The following is a 23198-nucleotide window of genomic DNA, read 5'->3' on the forward strand; positions in this document are numbered from 1 at the left end:
ACTTCTCTGTTTATTCAAACACAACAAGCTCCACTCTGTCCACATATGTCTTTGTTCCCTCACCTTCAGATGTACACTTTGAAGATGGGTGCAACCAACATTTTGTGAGCTGTCAGCCTACATTTATTGAAGCAACACATGCTATTCAGACCAGAGCTCAAGCTAGTTTAACTCAGTTATTTAAATATAACAGACTGACTGCATCTCATAGTCAGCTAGGTGATTTTTATCCTTCCAGGCTGCAGCTGCTTTATCTGCAAGGCCCGGGACCCTCACGGACCCTGTCCCACCAATAGACATACTATATCAAGCAAAAAAACAAAGTACATAAAACACACTATTCTGGCAGTAATTTGCAAAATGCAAGTTATCTGCACATTAACTTACACGTTACATTCCTAATGAATTGAGTCAGTTTCATACCAACAACTTATCACCCTGAAAACACTCCTACAGACAAACTGAGTTGAGGAGCATTAACCTCCACTATGTCCCTGGTTAGCAGAATGAAGTCGCCCCCTCTTGTGTCGCGCATCAGTTTTCAATTGTTGAGCTGTTGTGATGTTCACTACATGTAGACATGTACAAACTTTACTTTGTCTTTGGCAGTTTCAAACAATATATGTAATATCACTGTGTGCCAGTTTGTTCAAAGAATTTCATACATTTCAGGATTCAGAATTTACATTGAGCTTCAACTGAGGTGTATACAAATAATTTACATATGTGATTGTATTTACAGAAACAGTCTGTGCCACAGTACAGTGCAGACAAGTGAAGACACCTCTAACCTGGACAGCAGACCCTTTACTGTTCATGTCAGACTTTGAAAGAAGAGTAGAGATGGATGAAAGTTTGAACATTGACAGAAATCATAAACATTTATATTGTATTAATACATATGTTACCTGAGCAGACCTGGCTGTGGTTCTGTCTTCTGTTTCTCTGTATTTGTGTGAAAAGTTAATTAATTAGTTAATTAATATTATACATGTAGTATAAGGCCAGTAAACTTGAATCATGATTACATTTTTGGTTGGTGTGGACACTTCAGGGACTTTCGGATGACTTGCTTCATATTAGCTTCAGATAAACCTTTAAATAATTTTTTGCACAGAAGGAGGACTGTGGATGTTACCCCCCATCACTTACATTGTAAGTGCATTATGAAGGGATCTTCTAATGCTCAGTATGAACAGGAGGAATGATTACAGCAGGAAAAGCATGTTTCAGTGTTCACTTGAGTAAACGTGCTGTTTGTAACACAACATAAAGGTCCCTTTTCAGGACCACCCACACCTCCAACTGAGAGCTTTATTCCTTTGTTTTTGTATTATATTCTCATAGTTTGAGTAAATAATTACAGATGAAATTTACAGTTTTCCTCATTGCAGATTTTTGAGAATTATGAAAGCCTGAGTTCCCTGAGTTCCTATTTTTAATGAGTTCCTTGTCAGCTAATAAGATAATTGGCAGCGTAGCCATCTTAACTTTTGAAAAACATCCTATGCTTATTATGAATGATTATAAGGATGGAGATAAATAAATCAATTCTTGCTGTATTGATAATATTGGTTGAATTTTTAATTTCACTTTTAATTGTATTTCTATGCACTGCAGAATAATACTGTCGCACACTTTTGGTTATTTGAGCATTGACTCTACAATTCCCACAGTAACGAGGACCAGTCCCTGCTAGAAATGTAATAAAGTACATTTAAATACTGGAAACACAAAGGAGCAACTGACTTTTGTTCTCCAACTTGAGTCATTGAGCTGAATACAGCTGCACTATATTTTTTGACCATAAAGTGTCACTGTTTTGAATTTAAATTTTAAATGTAACACTTCAGAGGTGCTCCTGATACACACAAATCTACAATTCACACATTTTCCTTGCTTTTATATCTTTTCAAAACGTTGGAAAATTGCAGTGACTTATCATATTTATCCTTCTCTGGCAAGTTTACCTCTTAACACAGCCCACCTGGCAGGTTTTAACAAAGACTGTGTTATGAATAAGGAAAACATTTTCTCATTCACAGGACTGCTTCTTGTCCTGTAATGTGGCAAAGCCTGATAAACCTGTTGAGACAAACACATCAAGCTCCACTGTCCACATATTTCCTTGTTCCCTCCCCTTCAGATCTACAGTTTGAAGATTGGTGTAACCAACATGTGGTGAGCTGTCAGTCTACATTTATTGAAGCAACACAGGCGGTTTAGATCAGATCTCAAACTAGTTTCACTTCTCAGGAAGTGAAACTCAGACAGTCATTGTTACTGAGAGCTGAAATGGCGCAGCAAGGAGCTCAGCTGGACAGAGCAAGATTCTGCTGTTCAATCTGTTTGGATCTACTGAAGCATCCGGTAACTATTCCCTGTGGACACAGTTACTGCATGAGCTGTATTAAAAACTTCTGGGATGGAGAGGATGACAATGAAATCTACAGCTGCCCTCAGTGCAGACAGACCTTCACACCGAGGCCTGTCCTGATGAAAAACACCATGTTAGCAGATTTAATAGAGGAGCTGAAGAAGACTGGACAAGATTATAATGCTGTTGATCTCTGCTATGCTGGACCTGAAGATGTGGCCTGTGATTTCTGTACTGGGAGGAAGCTGAAAGCCCTCAAATCCTGTCTGACATGTCTGGCTTCTTACTGTGAGAAACACCTCCAGCCTCACTATGATGTTGCTCCATTAAAAAAACACAAGTTGGTTGAGCCCTCCAAGAAGCTCCAGGAGAACATCTGCTCTTATCATGACGAGGTGATGAAGATGTTCTGTCGTACTGATCAGCAGAGTATCTGTTATCTCTGCTCAGTGGAGGAACATAAAGACCACAACACAGTCTCAGCTGCAGCAGAAAGGACTGAGAGGCAGAGAGAGCTCGAGGTGAGTCGACTAAACATCCAGCAGAGAATCCAGGACAGAGAGAAAGATGTGAAGCTGCTTCAACAGGAGGTTGAGGCCGTCAGTCTCTCTGCTGATAAAGCAGTGGAGGACAGTGAGAAGATCTTCACTGAGCTGATCCGTCTCCTCCAGAAAAGAAGCTCTGATGTGAAGCAGCAGATCAGATCCCAGCAGGAAACTGAAGTGAGTCGAGTCAAAGAGCTTCAGGAGAAGCTGCAGCAGGAGATCACTGAGCTGAAGAGGAAAGATGCTGAACTGAAGAAACTCTCACACACAGATGATCACACCCAGTTCCTACACAACTACCCCTCAGTGTCACAACTTAGTGAACCTACAGACTCATCCAGCATCAATATCCGTCCTCTGAGATACTTTGAGGATGTAACAGCAGCTGTGTCAGAGCTCAGAGATAAACTACAGGACATCCTGAAGGAGAAATGGACAAACATCTCACTGACAGTGACTGAAGTGGACGTTTTACTGTCAAATTCACAACCAGAGCCCAAGACCAGAGCTGGATTATTAAAATATTTGCGTGAAATCACTCTGGATTCAAACACAGCCTACACATATTTGTTATTTTTTGAGGGGAACATAAAAGTAACATTCACAAGTGAAGAACAGTTTTATTCTGGTGACCCAGACAGATTCACTGGATGGTGGCAGGTCCTGAGTAAAGAGAGTCTGACTGGACGTTGTTACTGGGAGGTGGAGTGGAGTGGGAGAGGATTATATGTAGCAGTTGCATACAAGAATATCAGCAGAAAAGGAGACTCAAATACATGTAGATTTGGTGGCAATGACAAATCTTGGGCTTTAAGATGTAACAAAAAAAGTTATACATTTTGGTTCAACAATGTCTCAGCTCCCGTCTCAGGTCCTCGTTCCTCCAGACTAGGAGTGTACCTGGATCACAGAGCAGGTATTCTGTCCTTCTACAGCGTCTCTGGAACCATGACTCTCCTCCACAGAGTCCAGACCACATTCACTCAGCCTCTCTACGCTGGACTCCGGCTTTTAGATTATGGAGACACTGCTGAATTCTGTAGAATCAATTATTGTTCAGAAGTTTAACACTGCATCGCCAATTTCTGGCATAGTGTTCACGTGATCGTGCATGGAGCGCACGTGAACAGTTAATGGCAGGATGCGCTGAACTAATCAAGAGACCTCTGTGGCACTGGAAGAAGTATCTCGCGTGAGCCGATGAGGAGGGAGTTTTGGATTTTATTTGTTCATAACAGCAGCTTGAACTTTATTTAACCTGCAGCTGTGTTTTCTGGACTTTTGCTTGTATTTTGGTTGATTTGCTCCGTCTTGTGCGTCCATGAGAGTGTGAGTAATAAGTTATTATTCTGTTACTGTTCTTAATTATATTCTGGGTGTTATTCGGCAATTTAGTTGACAGTACTGTACTGTGTCTTGTGTATTAGTTAATTGTTGCCGATTTAATATTCCAATTGATGTATGTAGTAATGTTGATTAATGGTGTATTGCTGTGACTTCAGGTGTTTATTAGCCAGTCACGGCAGTGTAGTGAGCGTGCTGATGCGTCAATTAAGGGACCGTCGCACATTTATTTGTCTCGCCCTCTGTGTACACTATGCCAGTGAAATAGACATGGGCCTTTCTGAGCTAAGAGGTTGCTTTTGTTGACAGTCTCTTAAAGTCCTTTAAGTTTATAAAGACTCAAATCTTATAATTTATTCCTCTTTTACTGTTTATCATTATATAACCTTATTATTGCATTGTGTAATTTCTGTTATTATCAATATTGCATATGATTAATATGCACATTTCTGTTTATTCCTTTATTGTAGTAACCACACACAGACAATACCAAGAAGAGTTTATGCATCAATAAATGAGGGGCATCTCAACGAGAGTGTGTTAACTGGATTCATTAACCCTTCAACATCATTCCTGTTCTTACCGGACAATCTGTGGAGAGTGCAGATACATTATTGAAATCAGTGTCTTCTGATTATTCATCTGTTATTAATAGGTCTCAAGTTTGGTACTCAGTAAGCCAGCACCTATTTTATAATTATCATCATTTTTGACATGTATCAGATTCTGTGTTGCTGGCACTAGCAGGGGGTTCCCAAGCACGTGCTCCTATGACCTTTATGTAGAAAGTTCCCTTTTGTCAAATGGTATCTATTTAGTTTCATGCAGACTGTTCATCAGGCTTTACGTTTCCAGAGTGAGTGAAGGAATCAGAAGGAAGGAGACAGAAGTGTTGAAGAACTGCAGGATGTGACGTCAATGGCTTCAAATGAAAAACAAGGAGAAAGTCAAGAAGACACAATTGATTCAAGATTGAAAGCAAAAGTTTGGGAAAGGTGAAATAGGTGAGATGCGAACAAAATAAATAAATGTCCAATTCCTGACAAAAACAAGATGTGCTGACCAGAAGAAGTATCAAAAAACTACAAAATCAAACAGTGGCAAATGATCGTGATAAATATTGTCCTCCTTCTTGTTTGGAAAATGTAAATTAACTCCTACTCCTACAAAGTTGAATCTTTATTCAGTGAGATCTACATTTTAGAGCAATTAAAAATTCAACATCCAATAAGGTATTACAGCCAAAAGAGATTCTGAAACACAGCAAATGGTGTCCAACTATTCAAAAATATGAGTTAACTGTGTTGCTTGGAGCTGTTAAATATAAATCCCAGAGTGTTTCCTTACTTTTGCAGCAACAAAGATCTAAAATAAATAATGAAGTTGCAGCCATGTGCTGCTTCAGCATAACCTGAGTGTTTTCTTTTAAATTAAATTAATTTAATTAGCTATGTAGTTTTGTCTAACGTCTGTTGCACTCATTTTGAAGTCCATTATTTTTTAGACATCTTTTATAGTTGTTAAAAAATTCTCCTTTTCATCCCAGTTAAAAAACCTTATAGTTAAATAAAGTATGTTATGCTGTTGATCAAATCATATCTAATGTACAATCCTTGTACAGAAACAATATGTTAATGCTAAATGTTTTTGAGAGGGCAGCCTTTTTTCATTTTTGAAAGCAGATTGTTTTATATACTGTTCAGTCAAACATCATAAAAGAAAGCGTGTTATTGTTTCTGAACTGCACAGAGGTCAGCTGTCAATCAAACTGTTTGTATCAACTTTTTTTTTTTCATTTATTGTTCCATTAATATTATAAGTGTCTTTAAATCAGTTTTTTCTCTGCTTTTTATCCATGGAGGCTATCAATGCGCATGATGATGTTTTTAATTTTCACTGACATTTCAAATTAACTCTTTGTTCGAAAATTTTTTTATGTTTGTATTGATGTATTTGTTATACTGTGATCCTTCTCCACTTCAGCATCTTATACAGAGAAAACTGCAGAACTTCCTTTATCATAGATATTCTGTTCTCATCACTTTGTAAATGTGTAAAGAAATGTTTTGTAAAACTATAAATAAATAAATAAGAAGATAGTTTATTAAATCCATGGACATATTTGACAGTCTGAGTTAAACCAATTGATTGATTGAAGTGAATCTGAAAATGAAATCATTGAACAAGAGTCATTTAACAGACTTTACTGACTTGATGTATGAACAAACTGAAGCTTCACATCATTAATAAAAGTATTACTAAGTATTTTCTTCTGTCTTCATTTCAGGATCTCATTCAAAAACGTCTGGAGAAAATAGGAAACTAATATGAGAGTTTTATTTGAGGAGGTTTTCACCATAAAGTACAGAGTTCATGTTCAGAGCAGATGAACTTGTTCTATATCGTATAGGCTTCGCCCTCTAAGAGGCGCTATTGTCGCTATTGGGTTTATACCCGCGCGCATGCGCAGTCGTGAATAGTTCTTTCGCGCCACTGTGCTTCCGCACAGTTGCCCCTCTATGGTCCGCAACCAAGGTATATTATACCTGCGTGACCATAGATCTGCTCCCCTTGTGTTAGCGCTTGAAGAATGCAGTCGGAACCATCTACTAGCAAGACTCTGCGCCCCGACGGTGTGGTCCGCCTGTGCCCCAGCTGCAGCCGGGGGTACATCATGGGCTTCGACCTCCATCCTCGCTGCGAAGCCTGCCTCGGCGCTGAGCACGCCGGGCTGGCTCTCACGCCACGGGCCACCTGCGCCTTCTGCGCTCGTTTGCCCGCGGCAGAGCTGAGACGGAGAGCCGACGGCTATCTGTTTCAAGTGCTTGATGGCGAGGGAGACGGCAGCTGGGGTGACCGTGCCACCTTCTCCGTTGAGAAAGCCATGGTAATTCTCGACCAACCTGATGGGCGCAGGGAACCCATGGTAGGGCATGAGACTGCTGGCTCAGCTCCCTCCATCCGCGTTTCTCCTCCCGGCTCTCCCCTCTCCCTATTGGGGGACCTGGAGAGCGAAATCGACGTTTATAACGACGACGAACAGGGAGCCCCGCTCGGGCGGCAATCTCCCTCTTCACTGCAGCCTGCCGGCCATTTTCCAGCGAAAGCTCTCCTGCAAGACCTGCCGAGCATTATCAGGATGGCGGCAGATCTGAAGAACGTCCCCATGCCTGAAGAACCCCCTGCACCTGTCCGCGGCATCCTGGGAGGCGATATCTACGACCTGGAGCCGTCTCGCAGGCAACCCCCGTTGTGGCCACAGGTGTCGGAGCTCCGTTCATTCGTGGACATGGCCTACGCCGAGCCCGGAAAACTGAAGGCGCCTGTGAGTCGTTATGACCCCTTCACCAGAGTCCAGGGGATAACCGAGGGCAGCTTCCCCTCCGTCCCGCCGCTTGAAGAGAATCTGGCGACCATCCTGCTGCCAAAGGCTACCTTTTTCGGCAGGCGGAAGCCTACACCGCCATCCCCTAGGGACCAGGTGACCGCTCGCCTCACCGACCGGGCCCACCAGTGCGCCGCTCAGACCGCTGCCGCGGCTAATAACATCGCCCTCCTGTCCTCTGCCGTGTCCACCTTGGTCACGCAGCCTGGCTCTTTCCCACCGGATGTGGCGTCAGATATCGGCAAGGCGATGGCGGCTATCCTGGCTCTGTCCACGGCTACTACAGTAGCTCAGGCCCGGATAATGGCGTGGCTGATAATGCTACAACGGAACATGTGGCTTCACATGTCCGAGCTGCCTGTTCAGATCAGACATGAGCTACTGGATGGTCCCATCAGCTCTGTTGGGCTTTTTGGACCGCTCCTGCAGAGCGCCACCACTCACCTGCAGACCGCCTGCGAAGAGGGTGACAAGGTGAAGAAACACACGTCCTGGAGCAGGGCTACGCCACGTCCCCAGCGTCTACCCCAGGTCTCCTGGCGTGACCGGCGGGATGCGCGAGGCAGACCGAGGCGCCCGGCAGCCAGTGCTGCCGCTGCCCCTCGGCCCACTCAGCCCTCACCACCTCCACCTCCTCCGCCGCGGCATCGAGGGTCTCGCCGCCCTCCTGTCAGGGGCCGACGCCCTGCCTGCAGCTGGTCCAAACCGCCCCGCAAACAGCCGCGGTTCTGACGTGTTGCGGGGGAAATGTGTTTATCTCCGGGATCTGCCGGACACAACGGCTCTTTTCAGAGCCACCCACTTGTCATTAAAGAGCAGTATCCTACCAAACAGCTGGCCTTAACCTAAAGGGCATAGCTTTAATATGGTAAAACCAGTGGCAGTTGGACTGGCAGCTGCCAAAATACCGTCTGGAAGCGGACTGGCAAGTGCTGAAATACCGTCAGTTGCACTGGAAGCGGACTGGCAAGTGCTGAAATACCGTCAGTTGCCCTGGCAGCTGCCGTATAATATATATATATATATATATATATATATATATATATATATATATATATATATATATATATATATATATATATATATATATATATATATATATTAATATATATATATATATATATATATATATATATTAATATATATATTAATATATATATATATATTAATATATATATATATATATATTAATATATATATATATATATATATATATATTTATATATATATATATATATATTTATATATATATATATATATATATATATATTTATATATATATATATATATATATATATATATTTATATATATATATATATATTAATATATATTAATATATAATTAATTAATTAATATATATATATATATATATATATATATATATATATTAATATATATTAATATATAATTGACCGCTGACAAAACACATATTTTACACATACGTTTATAAACACATAGGCTGCAAACCTGCCTGCCCAAATACCGTTAGTTTCCCTGACAGCTGCCGAAATACAGTTAGTTTCACTGACAGCTACCGCGGCAGCTGACGCAGTACTGGCAGCTGCCTCGGCAGCTTACGGTATTTCGGAAGAAATAAGATTCCCTGGTAGCTGCCGAAATACCGTTAGTTTCCCTGGCATCTGACTGGCAGGAATACCGTTAGTTTCCTTGACAGCTGACGAAATACCGTTAGTTTCACTGACGTCACACATGACAGCTGCCCGCAACTGGAGTTGCCACCGGAAGTGCCGAGACTACCTGACGCTGCCACAAAATGCGCTAGCCCTTACTGGAGGCATCAGAGTCCTGTTTTACTTAGACGATCTGATGGTGATAGCGGCCTCCAAACAGAGCGCAGCGCTTCACACAGCAGAGTTCGTCAAACACCTGCTCAGTCTGGGTTTTGCCATCAACTGGCAGAAAAGCTCCCCCCTTCCCTCCCAGTCGATACTTTACCTGGGAGTGCATTTGGACTCCTCGACAATGAGAGCACAGTCCCCAACCAGGCTGGAAGCACTCAGCTCTCTCCTCGCACGGATCACGCCGCACAAAGGGGTAACCGCTTTGTCAGTGATGCGCCTGCTGGGCATGATGTCAGCCAGTCACGTGGTGGTCCCTCTGGGTCTTCTCCACATGAGAAAACTCCAGAGATGGTTTGGCCGTCTCCGCCTCGACCCGTTACGTCACAAGAGACGCATGATAACGGTCCCTCCTTCAGTACAGTCGGACCTGAAGTACTGGAAAACCCCTCGTGTTCTGTCGATGGGGGTTCCCCTAGGGAGAGCCACGTCACACATTTCAGTGTTCACAGAAGCCTCTCTCATCGGATGGGGGGGAGCGTGTCAGTCTCACGTGGTAGGAGGAAAGTGGCCAGAACCACCGTCCCTCCACATAAACTGCCTGGAGCTGGCCACGGTGCTGAAATTGTTAAAACACTTTGCACCCCGGTTAAAAAACAAACATGTTGTGGTGAGAACAGACAACATGACGGCAGCAGCATACATAAATCGCCAGGGCGGTTTCGCTCAGCTCGGCTGCTGGAAATAGCCAGGAGCCTCCTGCTTGTCTTAGACTTCTCTGTCCCATTCAGTGTTAAGCGTGGCCGACAGTCAGTGAGATATTTATACATTTTCTCATACGTTGTTTCGATGGAGAGGCATTCGGGAGCTTAGCTGCCACATGCCTGACTCTCTCCACACTTATTTGTGCGAGTTTTTGGGACTGTCACAATGTGTAACTATCGTCCCTGCACCCTCGCACTTCATAAGCTTGCTGTGCGTAATGTACGTTCCGGAGGCTCATGCGTTTTTACACATGCTCCACCGTGACTTAGTGGGCTGTTGTTCATATCTCACTCTCTGTTATGGTGTTGCTTGGGACTTTTTACAGTGCGTTATTGTCGTCCCCGCTCTCCATTACGTGAGGTGTGTTAGGTGACTGGGTGTAATGTTCTTAATATGATCATTCACCCAATAGTCCGAACGAAGGTGTCTTCGTTTTTAATCATATACCTGGCCCTGAGGGTTTATTTTGTGAAAGCACCAAAAGTCATTCCTGCAGTATTGTTGCAATATCAACATATTGAGGTGTTTGGTCAAAAATATAGTATATAGTAACATTTTAAATGCACTATATTTATGAACAAATATAGTGTAAGTACCAACATATAACTAAGGGTTATGCAAATAATCAAGTGTAAAATGGGTCAGAGGGAGTAGGGAGGGAAATTACAAAAAAACATAATAAGTATCGACTTCACACCAAAGGACATACAGACACTGCAGCTATTCATATTTCCTGTTGATATTTATGAATATTGAATCTGGCCATAATTAAAATAAAGTTAATCAAATAATATTTGCCATCATTGTTCTTCCTGTGATCAGTCAAACCACCCAAAAGATTTCCTCAATTAAAAGAGAAAGCATGATAGATTCTGTACTTCACAAAGACACAGAGATCATTCCAAAAAACCTAAATGATGGCATTTCTAATGTCATAAATGAGAGAGTGACACTCTTCTTCTTCTCAAGACACACATGAAGTATCAATCAAGTTGATCATTTGAATCTAGTAACTGAAAGGGTAAAGCCTGTGAATGAACTTGTATGAAGTATTGTTATTTCAGAGAGAATATCACAAACAACTGTGCAGATTGATGAAATAAAATCTAACCATAAATATTTAAATGTTTTATCATAGATCAGTAAAACGTGCCAGCTGGTGGAATGTTCAATCTGAATACAATATGTTTATTTCTCTATAGTTATTGATTATTGATCAGCCAGCAAATTATATTATAAACAGTGGATACTGTTCAGATGAGGTTGGCGCTCTTTCAGTAAAAAGGCGCTCAGATGGTTCCTCAAAGCCTGGGGCGGTGTATTGTGCTGCGCATGCTCAGTCTCACTAACAAGAAAACCAATCCTGTTCGAGCAACAGCGCAGTGAGATTTGCATTAGATGAATATATAGAGGCTGGTTGAAGCTGTTCAAGTTACTCGTTTGTGGAAATCTACGAAGATAACCATGCCCGATCCAGTCAAAGCACCCAAGAAAGGCTCCAAGAAGGCCGTGTCTAAGGCCACCAAGACCGGCAAGAAGAAGAGGAAGACAAGGAAGGAGAGCTATGCTATCTACGTGTACAAGGTGCTGAAGCAGGTTCACCCTGATACCGGTATCTCCTCCAAGGCCATGGGCATCATGAACTCCTTTGTTGGAGATATCTTTGAGCGTATTGCTGGTGAGTCTGCCCGCCTTGCTCACTACAACAAGCGCTCCACCATCACCTCCAGGGAGATCCAGACCGCCGTCCGCCTGCTGCTGCCCGGTGAGCTGGCCAAACACGCCGTGTCTGAGGGCACCAAGGCCGTCACCAAGTACACCAGCTCCAAGTAAACGTGCTGTTTGTACCAACAACCCAAAGGTCCTTTTCAGGGCCACCCACTCCTTCACCTGAGAGCTTTATTCCTTTTGTTTTATTCATCTGATAAATAAATGTAAGAATGAATTCGTACACGCATAGTTACAAGACTATACATTGTTTGCTGAAAATATTATTGGATGATTAATTTTCCAATAATTCAACCAAGAATTTATTATCCTACTATTTTTATTTAACTGTTTTCAAACTGCTTCCCACTCACCACAGTAACGAGTAACAGTTCCTGTGTAATAAATGATGTTTAAAGAATGGAAACAAAGGAGTAGTTGACATTCATTCTCTACCGGAGGGCATTAACCTGAATACGGCTGCACTACTTAATTTGACCACAAGGTGAAGCTGCTGCTACAAGTTTACATGTTAACACTTGAGAGCTTCTCTTGTCATATACTGAACATAATAGTAGACTTCTATAACGCAATTAATATATAATAAATACATTGAGACAAAGTGACTTAATGAGTGTATTGGAACTGTTTATTTACTGTTAGCCTTTTGAGTGGAAATATAAGTAAGTGAACATGTTAAAGATCATTATAAGAATGTATACTGTTAATTATTGTGACATTCGCAACGTTTTTGAGTAACTTTGTTGATGCAGTGCAACTATGACCGTTGATGCAGTGTAGAACGTAACGGTAGTTTCCAGGCTTCAATCGACGGTTGAATTGACCGATAAGCTAACTTGTACATATGTCAAGCTATTCTGTATTGTGTATTAATGAATGAGTCATGATAAGCTAACTTATATATATGACAAGCTATTCTATATTGTGTTTATTATTGAATGCTTTTCCGTATTTCTATATGTACATTTCAGTTTCACACTTTCTTGTAATAAATCTTAACCTACTACAACACCTGCATGTTCCTTGGAGGATATGATGCAAGGGAGAGTTTAGCTGGCTGTGAATCTCAATACACTACAACAGTCACATTGGGTGCAACAGTACAATGAGTATAATTTCTGCTTAAATATTGAATTTATTGTGGGATATTTTTTTCATGTAAGAAGCAAATGTTCGCTATATATCCGTTCACATGTAGTGTAATAGAGTTTAGAAGGTATACATGAAATAAAAAAAACATGTGTTCAGACTGTTTCAAAAAAGGACAAAACAAGATGAGTAAACTTCCAACAATCATTGTCAACATTAATGTGTCTAACCATTTTTTTCCATGTCAATGATCAGCTAATTAATAAATGTATACAAGGGGGAAAACGAAGGCAAAGAAACCAGAAAAAAATCATGAACAAACTGTAGAAATGAATGAAACTATTTATGGACACATCTGCAGGTCCACATAAACAAAACCAAAATAAAATAAAGCACAAGACAGTATAAATATATACAGGGTTAAAAAGGAGCAATGCTGTCATTTAATATAATACATATAAAAACTATATGAATTTCAATCAACTAGAATAGTATACTATAATGAAATAATCAAAATAGTAACATCAGTGAGTTTTATAGTTTGAGGAAGCAAACATTAACAAGTCCAACAATAAATACAAATGTGTGCAGCAGAACTTTCTTTGAATTTAAGTAATCACCATGTTTGAGAGCCAGGAGGCTATTTTTATATTATTATCAAATTATTATTTAATTATCTAATACAAATTAGTCCTATTTAAAAAGTAAGCATCACTAAGTGATTTCTTAATTCTCTAAGTTTTATTGTAGACACAATTCATTTTAATACAAACCATACTGGTGTAATTTAATGATGCATTTACTGCAACCTTACCCCTGTAAAACAGGAAAGCTCTTAGAGGAGGTGGCAGCTCTTAAAACCTGTGTGTTGGAATACCAGTTTACCCTTCAAATGATCTCCAATGACACATTGTGTTTTCTGGGAAATTGCATGTCTATTTTTGAGATGTAATTAATATTCCTCTCTCAGGCAAATGCTAACTATTCATATTATTTAATATTCTGGAGTTTATAATGCACTTAAACGTCAATCTTACGTTATATCTATACCTATTGATGATATAATAGGATACACAATAGTTAATATAGGTAAGGACAACTCTTAGAGAAGGTGGGTGGCTCTTAAAAGAGCCTTTGTGTTGGACTATCAGCGGGTCAGAATCAGATTTAACCTCCGAAACCGTACAGAGTACGTCCCTGTCTCTTCAGAGCATAAACCACATCCATGGCGGTCACGGTCTTTCTCTTGGCGTGCTCGGTGTAGGTGACGGCATCACGGATCACATTCTCCAGGAACACCTTCAACACTCCGCGGGTCTCCTCGTAGATCAGACCGGAGATACGCTTCACACCACCACGGCGAGCCAGACGGCGGATGGCGGGTTTGGTGATTCCCTGGATGTTATCACGGAGAACTTTACGGTGACGCTTGGCGCCTCCTTTACCGAGTCCCTTTCCTCCTTTGCCTCTTCCACTCATTTTTACAGATCTTCTTTCAACAAGTTAAAAGACGAATGTGAGACATGGAGTGCAGCTTCTCAATTTAGAGCTTGTCTGCGGACCTAAAAGAGGACATTTGGCGCGGACTTTGTTGGGCGGGATCAGATTTAACAGATCCTCCCACAGAGTTTTTCAAAGCACAGTGATCTTTTCACTGGCTTTCCCTCAATTTTGTGTTTTTTTTTTTGTGTGATTTTCTTTGATTTTCAGGTTAACCTAACAACTACATAACAACAGCTAACAGCAGTTATATCAGTAATCACGACCCTCTCCTCAGTGCCATGAAGGATATTTTAGAATATACGTTTATCAGCCATAACATTTAAACAACTTGCCTAATATTGTGCATGTATCTACAGTTGCTCTACTGAAGGATAGGACCAGATGAGCCAATCTTTATTTCTCATATGTATCATTAAGCCTTGAGCAGCTTTAAATCATGTTCACCAGTTGTCCTTCCTTGGACCTCGTTTGGTAAGTAGCCCTACTGACCATTATTCCGCAAGACTTGCTGTTCTGGAGATGTGCTGACCAGTCATTTAGCCATCACAATTTGGCCCTTGTCAAAGTTGCTTGGATCTTTACACTTGTCTACATTAAAGTGCAACGTGTAAACAAAAAAAAACATTTCAAGTAAAAATTATGTTTGTCTGAATTATAATTCAGTTGTCTGCTGTTCACAAGTTCAGTATGTTCCATAGGAAGTGACAATTGTCCATTTTTCCTGCCTCTAATAACACATCAACAAATAACTGCATACTATATCCCACCTCTTGAAATGTGCTATTTTATCAGGATGATCAGTGTTATTCACTTCACCTGTGTTAATGTTTTGGGTGATTGGTGTATTTACAGTCTACCCAGTCTATGTGAAGTATTATTTAAACTTTGGAATATGTTTGGAATATAGTTTGTCCATCAACAGGCCCACAGCTTGCAGGAAGGAGCAGAGCTGCTGAGAGTGAGGCTTGATATAAGACTGAAGTACAAGCTGCAGGACATCCAGCAACTGCTCCTTAGTGTAATATTTCACATACACCAACTGTAAAATGAAGTTTTATTTTATACAGTTATTAGCAGATTTTGCACCCAGCCACTGCAAAACTGTTCATGAGTGCCAAGGAACAAGAAAAAATAGATAAGGCATATACAGGCAGAAAAAAAGACCATGATCCTCTCAAGACAGTGCCCCCATCTCAACATGCAATGCAATTAAATATATTATATTAATTAAAATAAATTAAAATACAGCACTAAAGATTATCATTCTCAAGACAATCATCAAATGATGTCACAGTTTCACCAATGATGCATTCGTGTTGCAATATTGTCAATATTATTTCTTACAATATAACTGATCAATGTATCCTCAGGCCTGAACTGATCCACTGCTTCTGCATTACTGTAGAACCATGAATAAAAAGTGTAACACACATGTGGTACCAAATGCAGAGAACAGTTTTACAGATTATTTATATTAAAAATAATCATCCGAACGACAGAAGAAATATTTACAGCCACAGAGCAGCTCTGACAGGAAGTCTGACTGAACTGCTTCATCAGCCTGATCGGTGTGTTTGCTGCTACCACAAAAACTTCATTTTATTACAAACAGATCACCAACAGATGGAAGTTTTTTATTTCAGTCTGTGAACAAACATGTGAGCCACCTGGAAAACTGCTTTTGGTGGAGTTCGGATGTATTTTACAGTATTTTAGGAGAGAAATGAGAGAGAAAAGCCGCTGAGCAGTGCTGTCCGCGGCGGTGAATAGGTGAGGTTTGTTTGCTCCACAAACTAAATGCAGAGAGCATCAGAGCTCTACATGACTTCTATATGAAGAGAAACATGTCCGCTATCTGCTGTCTTCACTGTCAGCCTTCAACACTTCTCTCACACTTATTTTTTACAGTTTTCTCACTAGCAGAAAACACAAGTGGCAGACATTCACACTGCTCACAGGAGACAGCAGCTGGGCTGAGTCTACACGGTTCTCATGGTGTGTTTAAGTTCAGACTCCTGACTCGGACTCTGCATCAGTCTACTCAGACTCTGAAATTCACAAATTCAAACAATGGCAGAAGTAGCTCCAGCTCCCGCAGCCGCCCCGGCTAAATCCCCCAAGAAGAAGGCAGCAGCAAAGCCCAAGAAGACTGGCCCCAGCGTCAGCGAGCTCATCGTTACAGCTGTGTCCGCCTCCAAGGAGCGAAGCGGAGTGTCTCTGGCCGCCCTCAAGAAGGCTCTGGCTGCCGGAGGTTACGATGTGGACAAGAACAAGGCCCGCGTTAAGACCGCCGTCAAGAGTCTGGTGGCCAAGGGGACACTGGTCCAGACCAAGGGGACCGGGGCCTCTGGCTCCTTCAAGATGAGCAAGAAGGTTGAGACCAAGCCTGTAAAGAAAGCGGCTCCCAAAGCCAAGAAGCCCGCCGCCAAGAAACCCGCAGCGGCTAAGAAGGCCAAGACAGCAGCCGCTAAGAAATCCCCGAAGAAGGTCAAGAAGCCCGCAGCGGCAAAGAAAGTAGCCAAGAGCCCCAAGAAGGCCGCCAAGAGCCCCAAAAAGGTCGCAAAGAGTCCTAAGAAAGTAGCTGCCAAGAGCCCCAAGAAAGTGGTGAAAAAGGCTCCCGCAGCCAAGAAAGCCCCCGCAAAGAAGGTGGCCAAGCCCAAAGCAAAGAAGGCAGCACCCAAGAAGAAGTGAGCTGTCATCACTCTGAAACCCTCAACCTGATCAAAGGCTCTTTTAAGAGCCACACACCTTTTCTATAACGAGCATATTCCTAATTGTGTTTTTATTTTTTTTTATTTTTTAAGTGTGAAATATATATTTATAGAAATACTATCAGTTGGGCAGTAGAGGGATCTCATTTGTTCCTCTCAAATCCAGTCTAGTGTCAACATTCCCTGAGCACACCAAATACAGGAAATCACTCAGGATTGTATAACTAAAATGTAACTGGAAAAGTTTATTTCAATTTAAATCTTGTTTCATGACTAGTTAAAGGCATAAAGTTACATGACACCAAATCACTTCATATCTGAGTTTGTTATAAGGGTTCATCAGCAACAGTACATGTTATTATATTGTATAAAAATAACACTAAGGCAGGTCTTTAATTATTAGTAATTATAATAAGTCATAATTACTTCATTTAAGTTTGTGAATGCTGTAGGCTAATATAGTTCATGTGTCTGTTCTGCAGATGTACTATGTTCAGTGTACTCAAAAGACTTTATGTAGGTATAGTTGGGCTGTTTTTAGTATAGTATTTAACTTTTGTTTTATTTATTTATGAATGATGCACTGACTGGTGAGCACTTTTGAATTTCGTTGTACTGGTGACAATGACAATAAAGGATTTATGTATGAGTATATTATAAGTTATACAGTTTTAAGAGTTGTTGGACAATCTGTGACACCCTCCTTTTTATATCATTGCATTGACATATGACAGGCGTCACCAGGTAACTAATATTCTTTAGTGATAGTTAATACATCATGGTCCTAAGGCTAATCATTTAAATTCAGTTTTAACATACATGAGGATGTGAGCTCTTTATCAGAAATGTTTGGCTCTTAAAAGAGCCTTTGTGTTGTTGAGGAACCAGGCCTTAAATTTACTTCTTGGCGGGTTTCTCGGTCTTCTTGGGCAGCAGCACAGCCTGGATGTTGGGCAGCACACCACCCTGAGCGATGGTCACTCCGCCAAGCAGCTTGTTCAGCTCCTCGTCGTTGCGGACAGCCAGCTGCAGGTGACGGGGGATGATTCTGGTCTTCTTGTTGTCGCGGGCAGCGTTTCCAGCCAGCTCCAGGATCTCAGCGGTCAGGTACTCCAGCACAGCCGCCAGGTAGACGGGGGCACCTGCACCAACACGCTGGGCATAGTTACCCTTCCTCAAATGCCTGTGGACACGACCGACTGGGAACTGAAGCCCGGCACGGGAGGAACGGGTCTTTGCCTTGGCGCGGGCTTTGCCTCCGGTTTTGCCTCGTCCACTCATAATTTCTGTTATTTTCTAGAGTCTCAACTCTGAAAGTGAGGAGTAGACACAGCAAACCCTCCTTTATATGTACACGGAGGAGGGGAAGAACTGATGTCCCACCAACCAGAGAAGAGGCTTCCAGCAGCGCTGTGGAGGGGGAACCGCTCTCATTTTGGCGGACTTTTTCAAACGACTTTTGTCCAATAAGCAGCGGAGCTTCAGGCTCCTGCAGGCGGTGCTGAGCTCCAGGAAGAGCCGCTCACCAATCAGGACCCGGAGGTCTGAAGTAGCGTCACAGTTCCGCAGCCGCTCCGACACTTTAAGAGCAGCGTGTCCCTGCGCTTTCACCACTATTTTCTCCTGATTAGAGAAACGAGAAGCAATGGCAAGAACCAAGCAGACCGCTCGTAAATCCACCGGAGGCAAAGCTCCCAGGAAGCAGCTGGCCACCAAGGCTGCCCGTAAGAGCGCCCCGGCCACCGGCGGAGTCAAGAAGCCTCATCGTTACAGGCCCGGTACCGTGGCTCTCAGAGAGATCCGTCGTTATCAGAAATCCACCGAGCTGCTGATCCGCAAGCTGCCCTTCCAGCGCCTGGTCAGAGAAATCGCTCAGGATTTCAAGACCGATCTGCGCTTCCAGAGCTCCGCTGTCATGGCTCTGCAGGAGTCCAGCGAGGCTTACCTGGTCGGTCTGTTCGAGGACACCAACCTGTGCGCCATCCACGCCAAGAGGGTCACCATCATGCCCAAAGACATCCAGCTGGCTCGCCGCATCCGTGGAGAGAGAGCTTAAACTGTCTGCTACTCCACAAACCACAACGGCTCTTTTCAGAGCCACACCAATCTCCCTAAAGAGCTGCTTCCTCTGTTTAGACAATCAACAATTTTTATTTTACACACATCGCTTGTAATCTGTTGTATCATGTTTTGGTGCCGTCAGTCGCTGCAAGCGCTCAACACTGACATTTCCAATCTAGTAATGTTTCCATAACACTGCAAAGTTGAACAATATCAGGACGTTTTGGAAACCTGGGGGTTTCTGTTACTTGACTGAACTGAGTAGAACCTCTACATCATCACCTCTACGTTTTTTAAACTGAGTAGTCACACGTACGTTGGCCACATTAACCTCAAACTTATATATTTTTTTAAGTTAAGTTCAATAGTGGCTACAGAGTCTGCCAGGACACAAATCACACATTGATGTAATGATTTTTCAGCTAAAAAGTAATGGCAAAAGTGAAGTCAGGGATGTAAATTTTGTACCAGTCATTAAAGGTGAGAAACACTGACTGTATAATCTTTGAGGTAAAATAAATTATAGCTACGTCATATTGTATTGCGACTCAGAAAGCTGTATAAAGTTTTATTTCATCCATTATGTTTAAATCCATTTGATGAGATCGCCCTCTGGTGGCCAGAGTCTCTTAGTAACCTTCACAGTAGAATTTAGATGGGAGGAGTGATCAGATTAGATTAGATATTCTTTATTATCCGCAAAATGAAATAAATCACCCAAATCAGTGTCACACAGACAGTGAATAGATAAATAAATTATACATTTATGTTAAAACATGTTATGGATATTGATTGTGTGGTCGGGTGGTGTGCTATCCTCCCTGTGAGAAGTTTCATTATTTCCGCTGATGAGTTCCATTACTGTAGTTTAATCCTCAAATTTGAAGATCTGTTTGCAGATTGAACAGCATTGGGCTGAGTACACAGCCTTGCAGGGTTCTGGTGCTCAGTGTGATGGTGTCTGAGGTTCTGTTGCCAACATGAACTGTCTGCAGTCTTTCAGTGAGAAAATCCAGAGAAACAATCTCATTGTTGATAATTATCAGAATAATTGTTTTTTATAAAACATTTCTATACAAATTTACAAAGTGATGAGCACAAAATATAAAAAATAGAACACATTAAATATCTGACACAGGAAGTCTAAAAAGGTTTTCTGTCTAATTGAGTTTACGGAGCTCAGCTGTGTCACCAACATAATTAAACCTAAATCCAGCATAGAGAGGCTGAGTGAAGGTGGTCTGGACTCTGTGGAGGAGAGTCATGGTTTCAGAGACGCTGTAGAAGGACAGAATACCTGCTCTGTGATCCAGGTACACTCCGACTCTGGAGGAATGAGGACCTGAGATTGCAGTTGAGATGTTGTTGAACCAAAATGTATAACCGTTAGTGTCACAATCTAAAGCCCAAGATTTGTCATTGTTCCCAAATTTACATTCATTCGAGCGTCCTGCTCTGCTGATATTATTGTATGCAACTGCTACATAACCTCCTCCTCCTCTCCACTCCACCTCCCAGTAACAATGTTCAGTCAGACTCTCTTTACTCAGGATCTGATAGCATCCGGTGAATCTATCTCGGTGACTAGAATAACACTGTTTATGACTCAATAGTTTTGCTTTTCTGTTCCCCTCAGATAATAACAGCTGTGTGTGTGCTGTGTTTGAATCCAGTGTGATTTCACATGAATATTTAAATAATTCATCTCTGGTCTTTGGCTCTGTTTGTGACAGTAAAATGTCCACTTCTGTAACTGTCAGTGAGAGGTTTGTCCATTCCTCCTTCAGGATGTTCTGTAGTTTATCTCTGAGCTCTGACACAGCTGCTGTCACATCCTCAAAGTATCTCAGAGGACGGATATTGATGCTGGATGAGTCTGTAGGTTCACTAAATTGTGACAGTGAGGGGTAGTTGTGTAGAAACTGGGTGTGATCCTCTGTGTGTGAGAGTTGCTTCAGTTCAGTGTCTTTCCTCTTCAGCTCAGTGATCTCCTGCTGCAGCTTCTCCTGAAGCTCTTTGACTCGACTCACTTCAGTTTCCTGCTGGGATCTGATCTGCTGCTTCACATCAGAGCTTCTTTTCTGGAGGAGACGGATCAGCTCAGTGGAGATCTTCTCACTGTCCTCCACTGCTTTATCAGCAGAGAGACTGACGGCCTCCACCTCCTGTTGAAGCAGCTTCACATCTTTCTCTCTGTCCTGGATTCTCTGCTGGACGTTTTGTCGACTCACCTCGAGCTCTCTCTGCCTCTCTTTTATTTCTGCTGCAGCTGAGACTGTGTCGTGGTCTTTATGATCCTCCACAGAGCAGAGATAACAGATTCTCTGCTGATCCGTACGGCAGAACATCTTCATCATCTCATCATGATGAGAGCAGATGTTCTCCTGGAGCTTCTTGGAGGGGTCGACCAATTTGTGTTTCTTTAATGGAGCAACATCATAATGAGGCTGGAGGTGATTCTCACAGTAAGAAACCAGACATGTCAGACAGGACTTGAGGGCCTTCAGCTTCCTCCCAGTACAGAAATCACAGGCCACATCTTCAGGTCCAGCATAGCAGTGATCAGCAGCAGCAACTTGGAGTCCTGTCTTCTTCAGCTCCTCCATTAAATCTGCTAACATGGTGTTTTTTACCAGGACAGGCCTTGGTGTGAATGTCTGTCTGCACTGAGGGCAGCTGTAGATTTCCCTCTCATCCTCTCCATCCCAGAAGTTGTTAATACAGATCATACAGTAGCTGTGTCCACAGGGAATAGTCACCGGATGCTTCAGTAGATCCAAACAGATCGAACAGCAGAATTTTGCTCCGTCCAGCTGAGCTTCTTGCTGCGCCATTTCACCTCTCAGTAACAATGACTGTGTGAGTTTCACTTTACTAGAGAAGTGAAACTAGTTTGAGATCTGATCTAAACAGCCTGTGTTGCTTCAGTAAATGTAGGCTGACAGTTCACCACATTTTGGTTTCACCCATCTTAAACTGTAGATCTAAAGGGGAGGGAACCAGGAAATATGTGGACAGAGTGGAACTTGTTGTATTTTGAAAGTAGGAAGAAGAGGGAGGAGTCATCAAGCTGTGACTCACTCCAGGAAGAGATACTGTGTGTTTAACCCTTTTTAACATTTAAAACACAACAGATAAAGAATGATCATGACACACTATTGCAAAATACTGAATTTGTCTAAATCTGATCAAATTATGTTAGCTTTACTCCAGTAGATCTACAAAATAACAATAATAATAATAATAATAATGACTTCTCATCATACCAGTACAGGATCTACATTTTATTGATCAGTGTCAAGACATTTTTTTTTTTTTTTTTTACACAAAAGCATCTTTGTAAAGAGAAACCTTTCTCATAAAAACAACCCATACACACCACAGCAAATTGAACTTCAGTAGCTGGTAGCACAAGCAAAAATCTGTGCAAAAGTAAACAGGCACATCTTTTAACCATCTTCTTTTAACATAACCAAAAACAAAATCAAAAGAAAAGTAACAATTTCTGCATTTTATTTATCTTCAAATATGTATTCCTTATGACCTGCAGCAATTTCATACTACCATGTTGTCATCTTTAAACATGTTCAGCAAAACTGTAGACAACCTGAGTTGAGGAGCTTAAACCTCCACTACATCCCTGGTTAGCAGGATCAGAAGCCCTCTTGTGTTCATTGGTTTTCAGCTGTTAATCTGCTGTGATGTTAACTGCAGGAAACCATGTACAAACTTTGGCTGGACCTTCATCGGCTTCCAATAAAAAGTAAAGAGAGATTCAGTTTAGCCTGTAATACCACTCCATGCCATTTTATTCACTGCCTGATCAAACCAGAAAGAGATACTGATGCTGCTTTCAAGTCAAATGGGCAAAGACTATAGAAATACCCTGT

The 23198-nt window shown here is 41.8% G+C and overlaps 5 protein-coding genes across 10 annotated transcripts in view; 2 read left to right on the plus strand and 3 right to left on the minus strand.

Annotated features, from left to right (window-relative positions):
* The window catches only part of LOC133991153 (uncharacterized), a 45399-nt gene extending 30880 nt beyond the window's left edge, over positions 1-14519 (minus strand). Inside the window, exons 1-2 of the mRNA XM_062429623.1 lie at positions 14220-14519; positions 6633-6657 (exon numbers count right to left, since the gene is read on the minus strand). Of these exons, the coding sequence (XP_062285607.1) occupies positions 6633-6657; positions 14220-14512 (318 nt within the window). The 5' untranslated portion in view covers positions 14513-14519. The remainder of the gene's footprint in view (positions 1-6632; positions 6658-14219) is intronic.
* LOC133991199 (histone H2B 3-like) lies at positions 11681-12049 on the plus strand. The gene has a single exon (XM_062429698.1). The coding sequence runs from the start codon at positions 11681-11683 to the stop codon at positions 12047-12049; it is 369 nt and encodes a 122-aa protein (XP_062285682.1).
* A 2087-nt stretch (positions 14520-16606) lies between the features above and the next one.
* Positions 16607-19303, plus strand: LOC133991168 (histone H3-like). 6 transcript variants are annotated; one of them, XM_062429640.1, is made up of 2 exons: positions 16607-17092; positions 18965-19303. In XM_062429640.1, the coding sequence occupies exons 1-2, from the start codon at positions 16607-16609 to the stop codon at positions 19301-19303; spliced, it is 825 nt and encodes a 274-aa protein (XP_062285624.1). The 6 variants fall into 6 exon arrangements, with proteins under 6 accessions (XP_062285624.1, XP_062285626.1, XP_062285627.1 ...); XM_062429642.1 differs by lacking the exon at positions 18965-19303 and adding an exon at positions 17180-17227 and having other exon boundaries at positions 16607-17137; XM_062429643.1 differs by lacking the exon at positions 18965-19303 and adding an exon at positions 17165-17227 and having other exon boundaries at positions 16607-17116.
* On the minus strand, positions 18138-18528 carry LOC133991194 (histone H2A-like). Its single transcript, XM_062429694.1, has one exon. It carries the CDS (start codon positions 18526-18528, stop codon positions 18145-18147), a length of 384 nt encoding a protein of 127 aa, XP_062285678.1. The 3' UTR covers positions 18138-18144.
* Positions 19304-20420: 1117 nt separating the features above from the next.
* Positions 20421-22142, minus strand: LOC133991116 (tripartite motif-containing protein 16-like). Its single transcript, XM_062429587.1, has one exon. It carries the CDS (start codon positions 22140-22142, stop codon positions 20469-20471), a length of 1674 nt encoding a protein of 557 aa, XP_062285571.1. The 3' UTR covers positions 20421-20468.
* Positions 22143-23198: the final 1056 nt, after the last annotated feature.

The sequence above is a fragment of the Scomber scombrus genome, chromosome 11, assembly GCF_963691925.1.
Source record: "Scomber scombrus chromosome 11, fScoSco1.1, whole genome shotgun sequence".
Taxonomy (NCBI): Eukaryota; Metazoa; Chordata; class Actinopteri; order Scombriformes; family Scombridae; genus Scomber; species Scomber scombrus.

What these genes read in the sequence shown, in the direction of transcription:
- LOC133991168 (XM_062429640.1), top strand. Translation starts at nt 16,607, where the DNA reads ATGGCAGAAGTAGCTCCAGCTCCCGCAGCCGCCCCGGCTAAATCCCCC. An exon ending in CCGCCAAGAGCCCCAAAAAG is followed by an intron (nt 17,093 to 18,964) that starts GTCGCAAAGAGT and finishes CTGGCCACCAAG; the next exon opens with GCTGCCCGTAAGAGCGCCCC.
- LOC133991194 (XM_062429694.1), bottom strand. Translation starts at nt 18,528, where the DNA reads ATGAGTGGACGAGGCAAAACCGGAGGCAAAGCCCGCGCCAAGGCAAAG.
- LOC133991116 (XM_062429587.1), bottom strand. Translation starts at nt 22,142, where the DNA reads ATGGCGCAGCAAGAAGCTCAGCTGGACGGAGCAAAATTCTGCTGTTCG.
- LOC133991199 (XM_062429698.1), top strand. Translation starts at nt 11,681, where the DNA reads ATGCCCGATCCAGTCAAAGCACCCAAGAAAGGCTCCAAGAAGGCCGTG.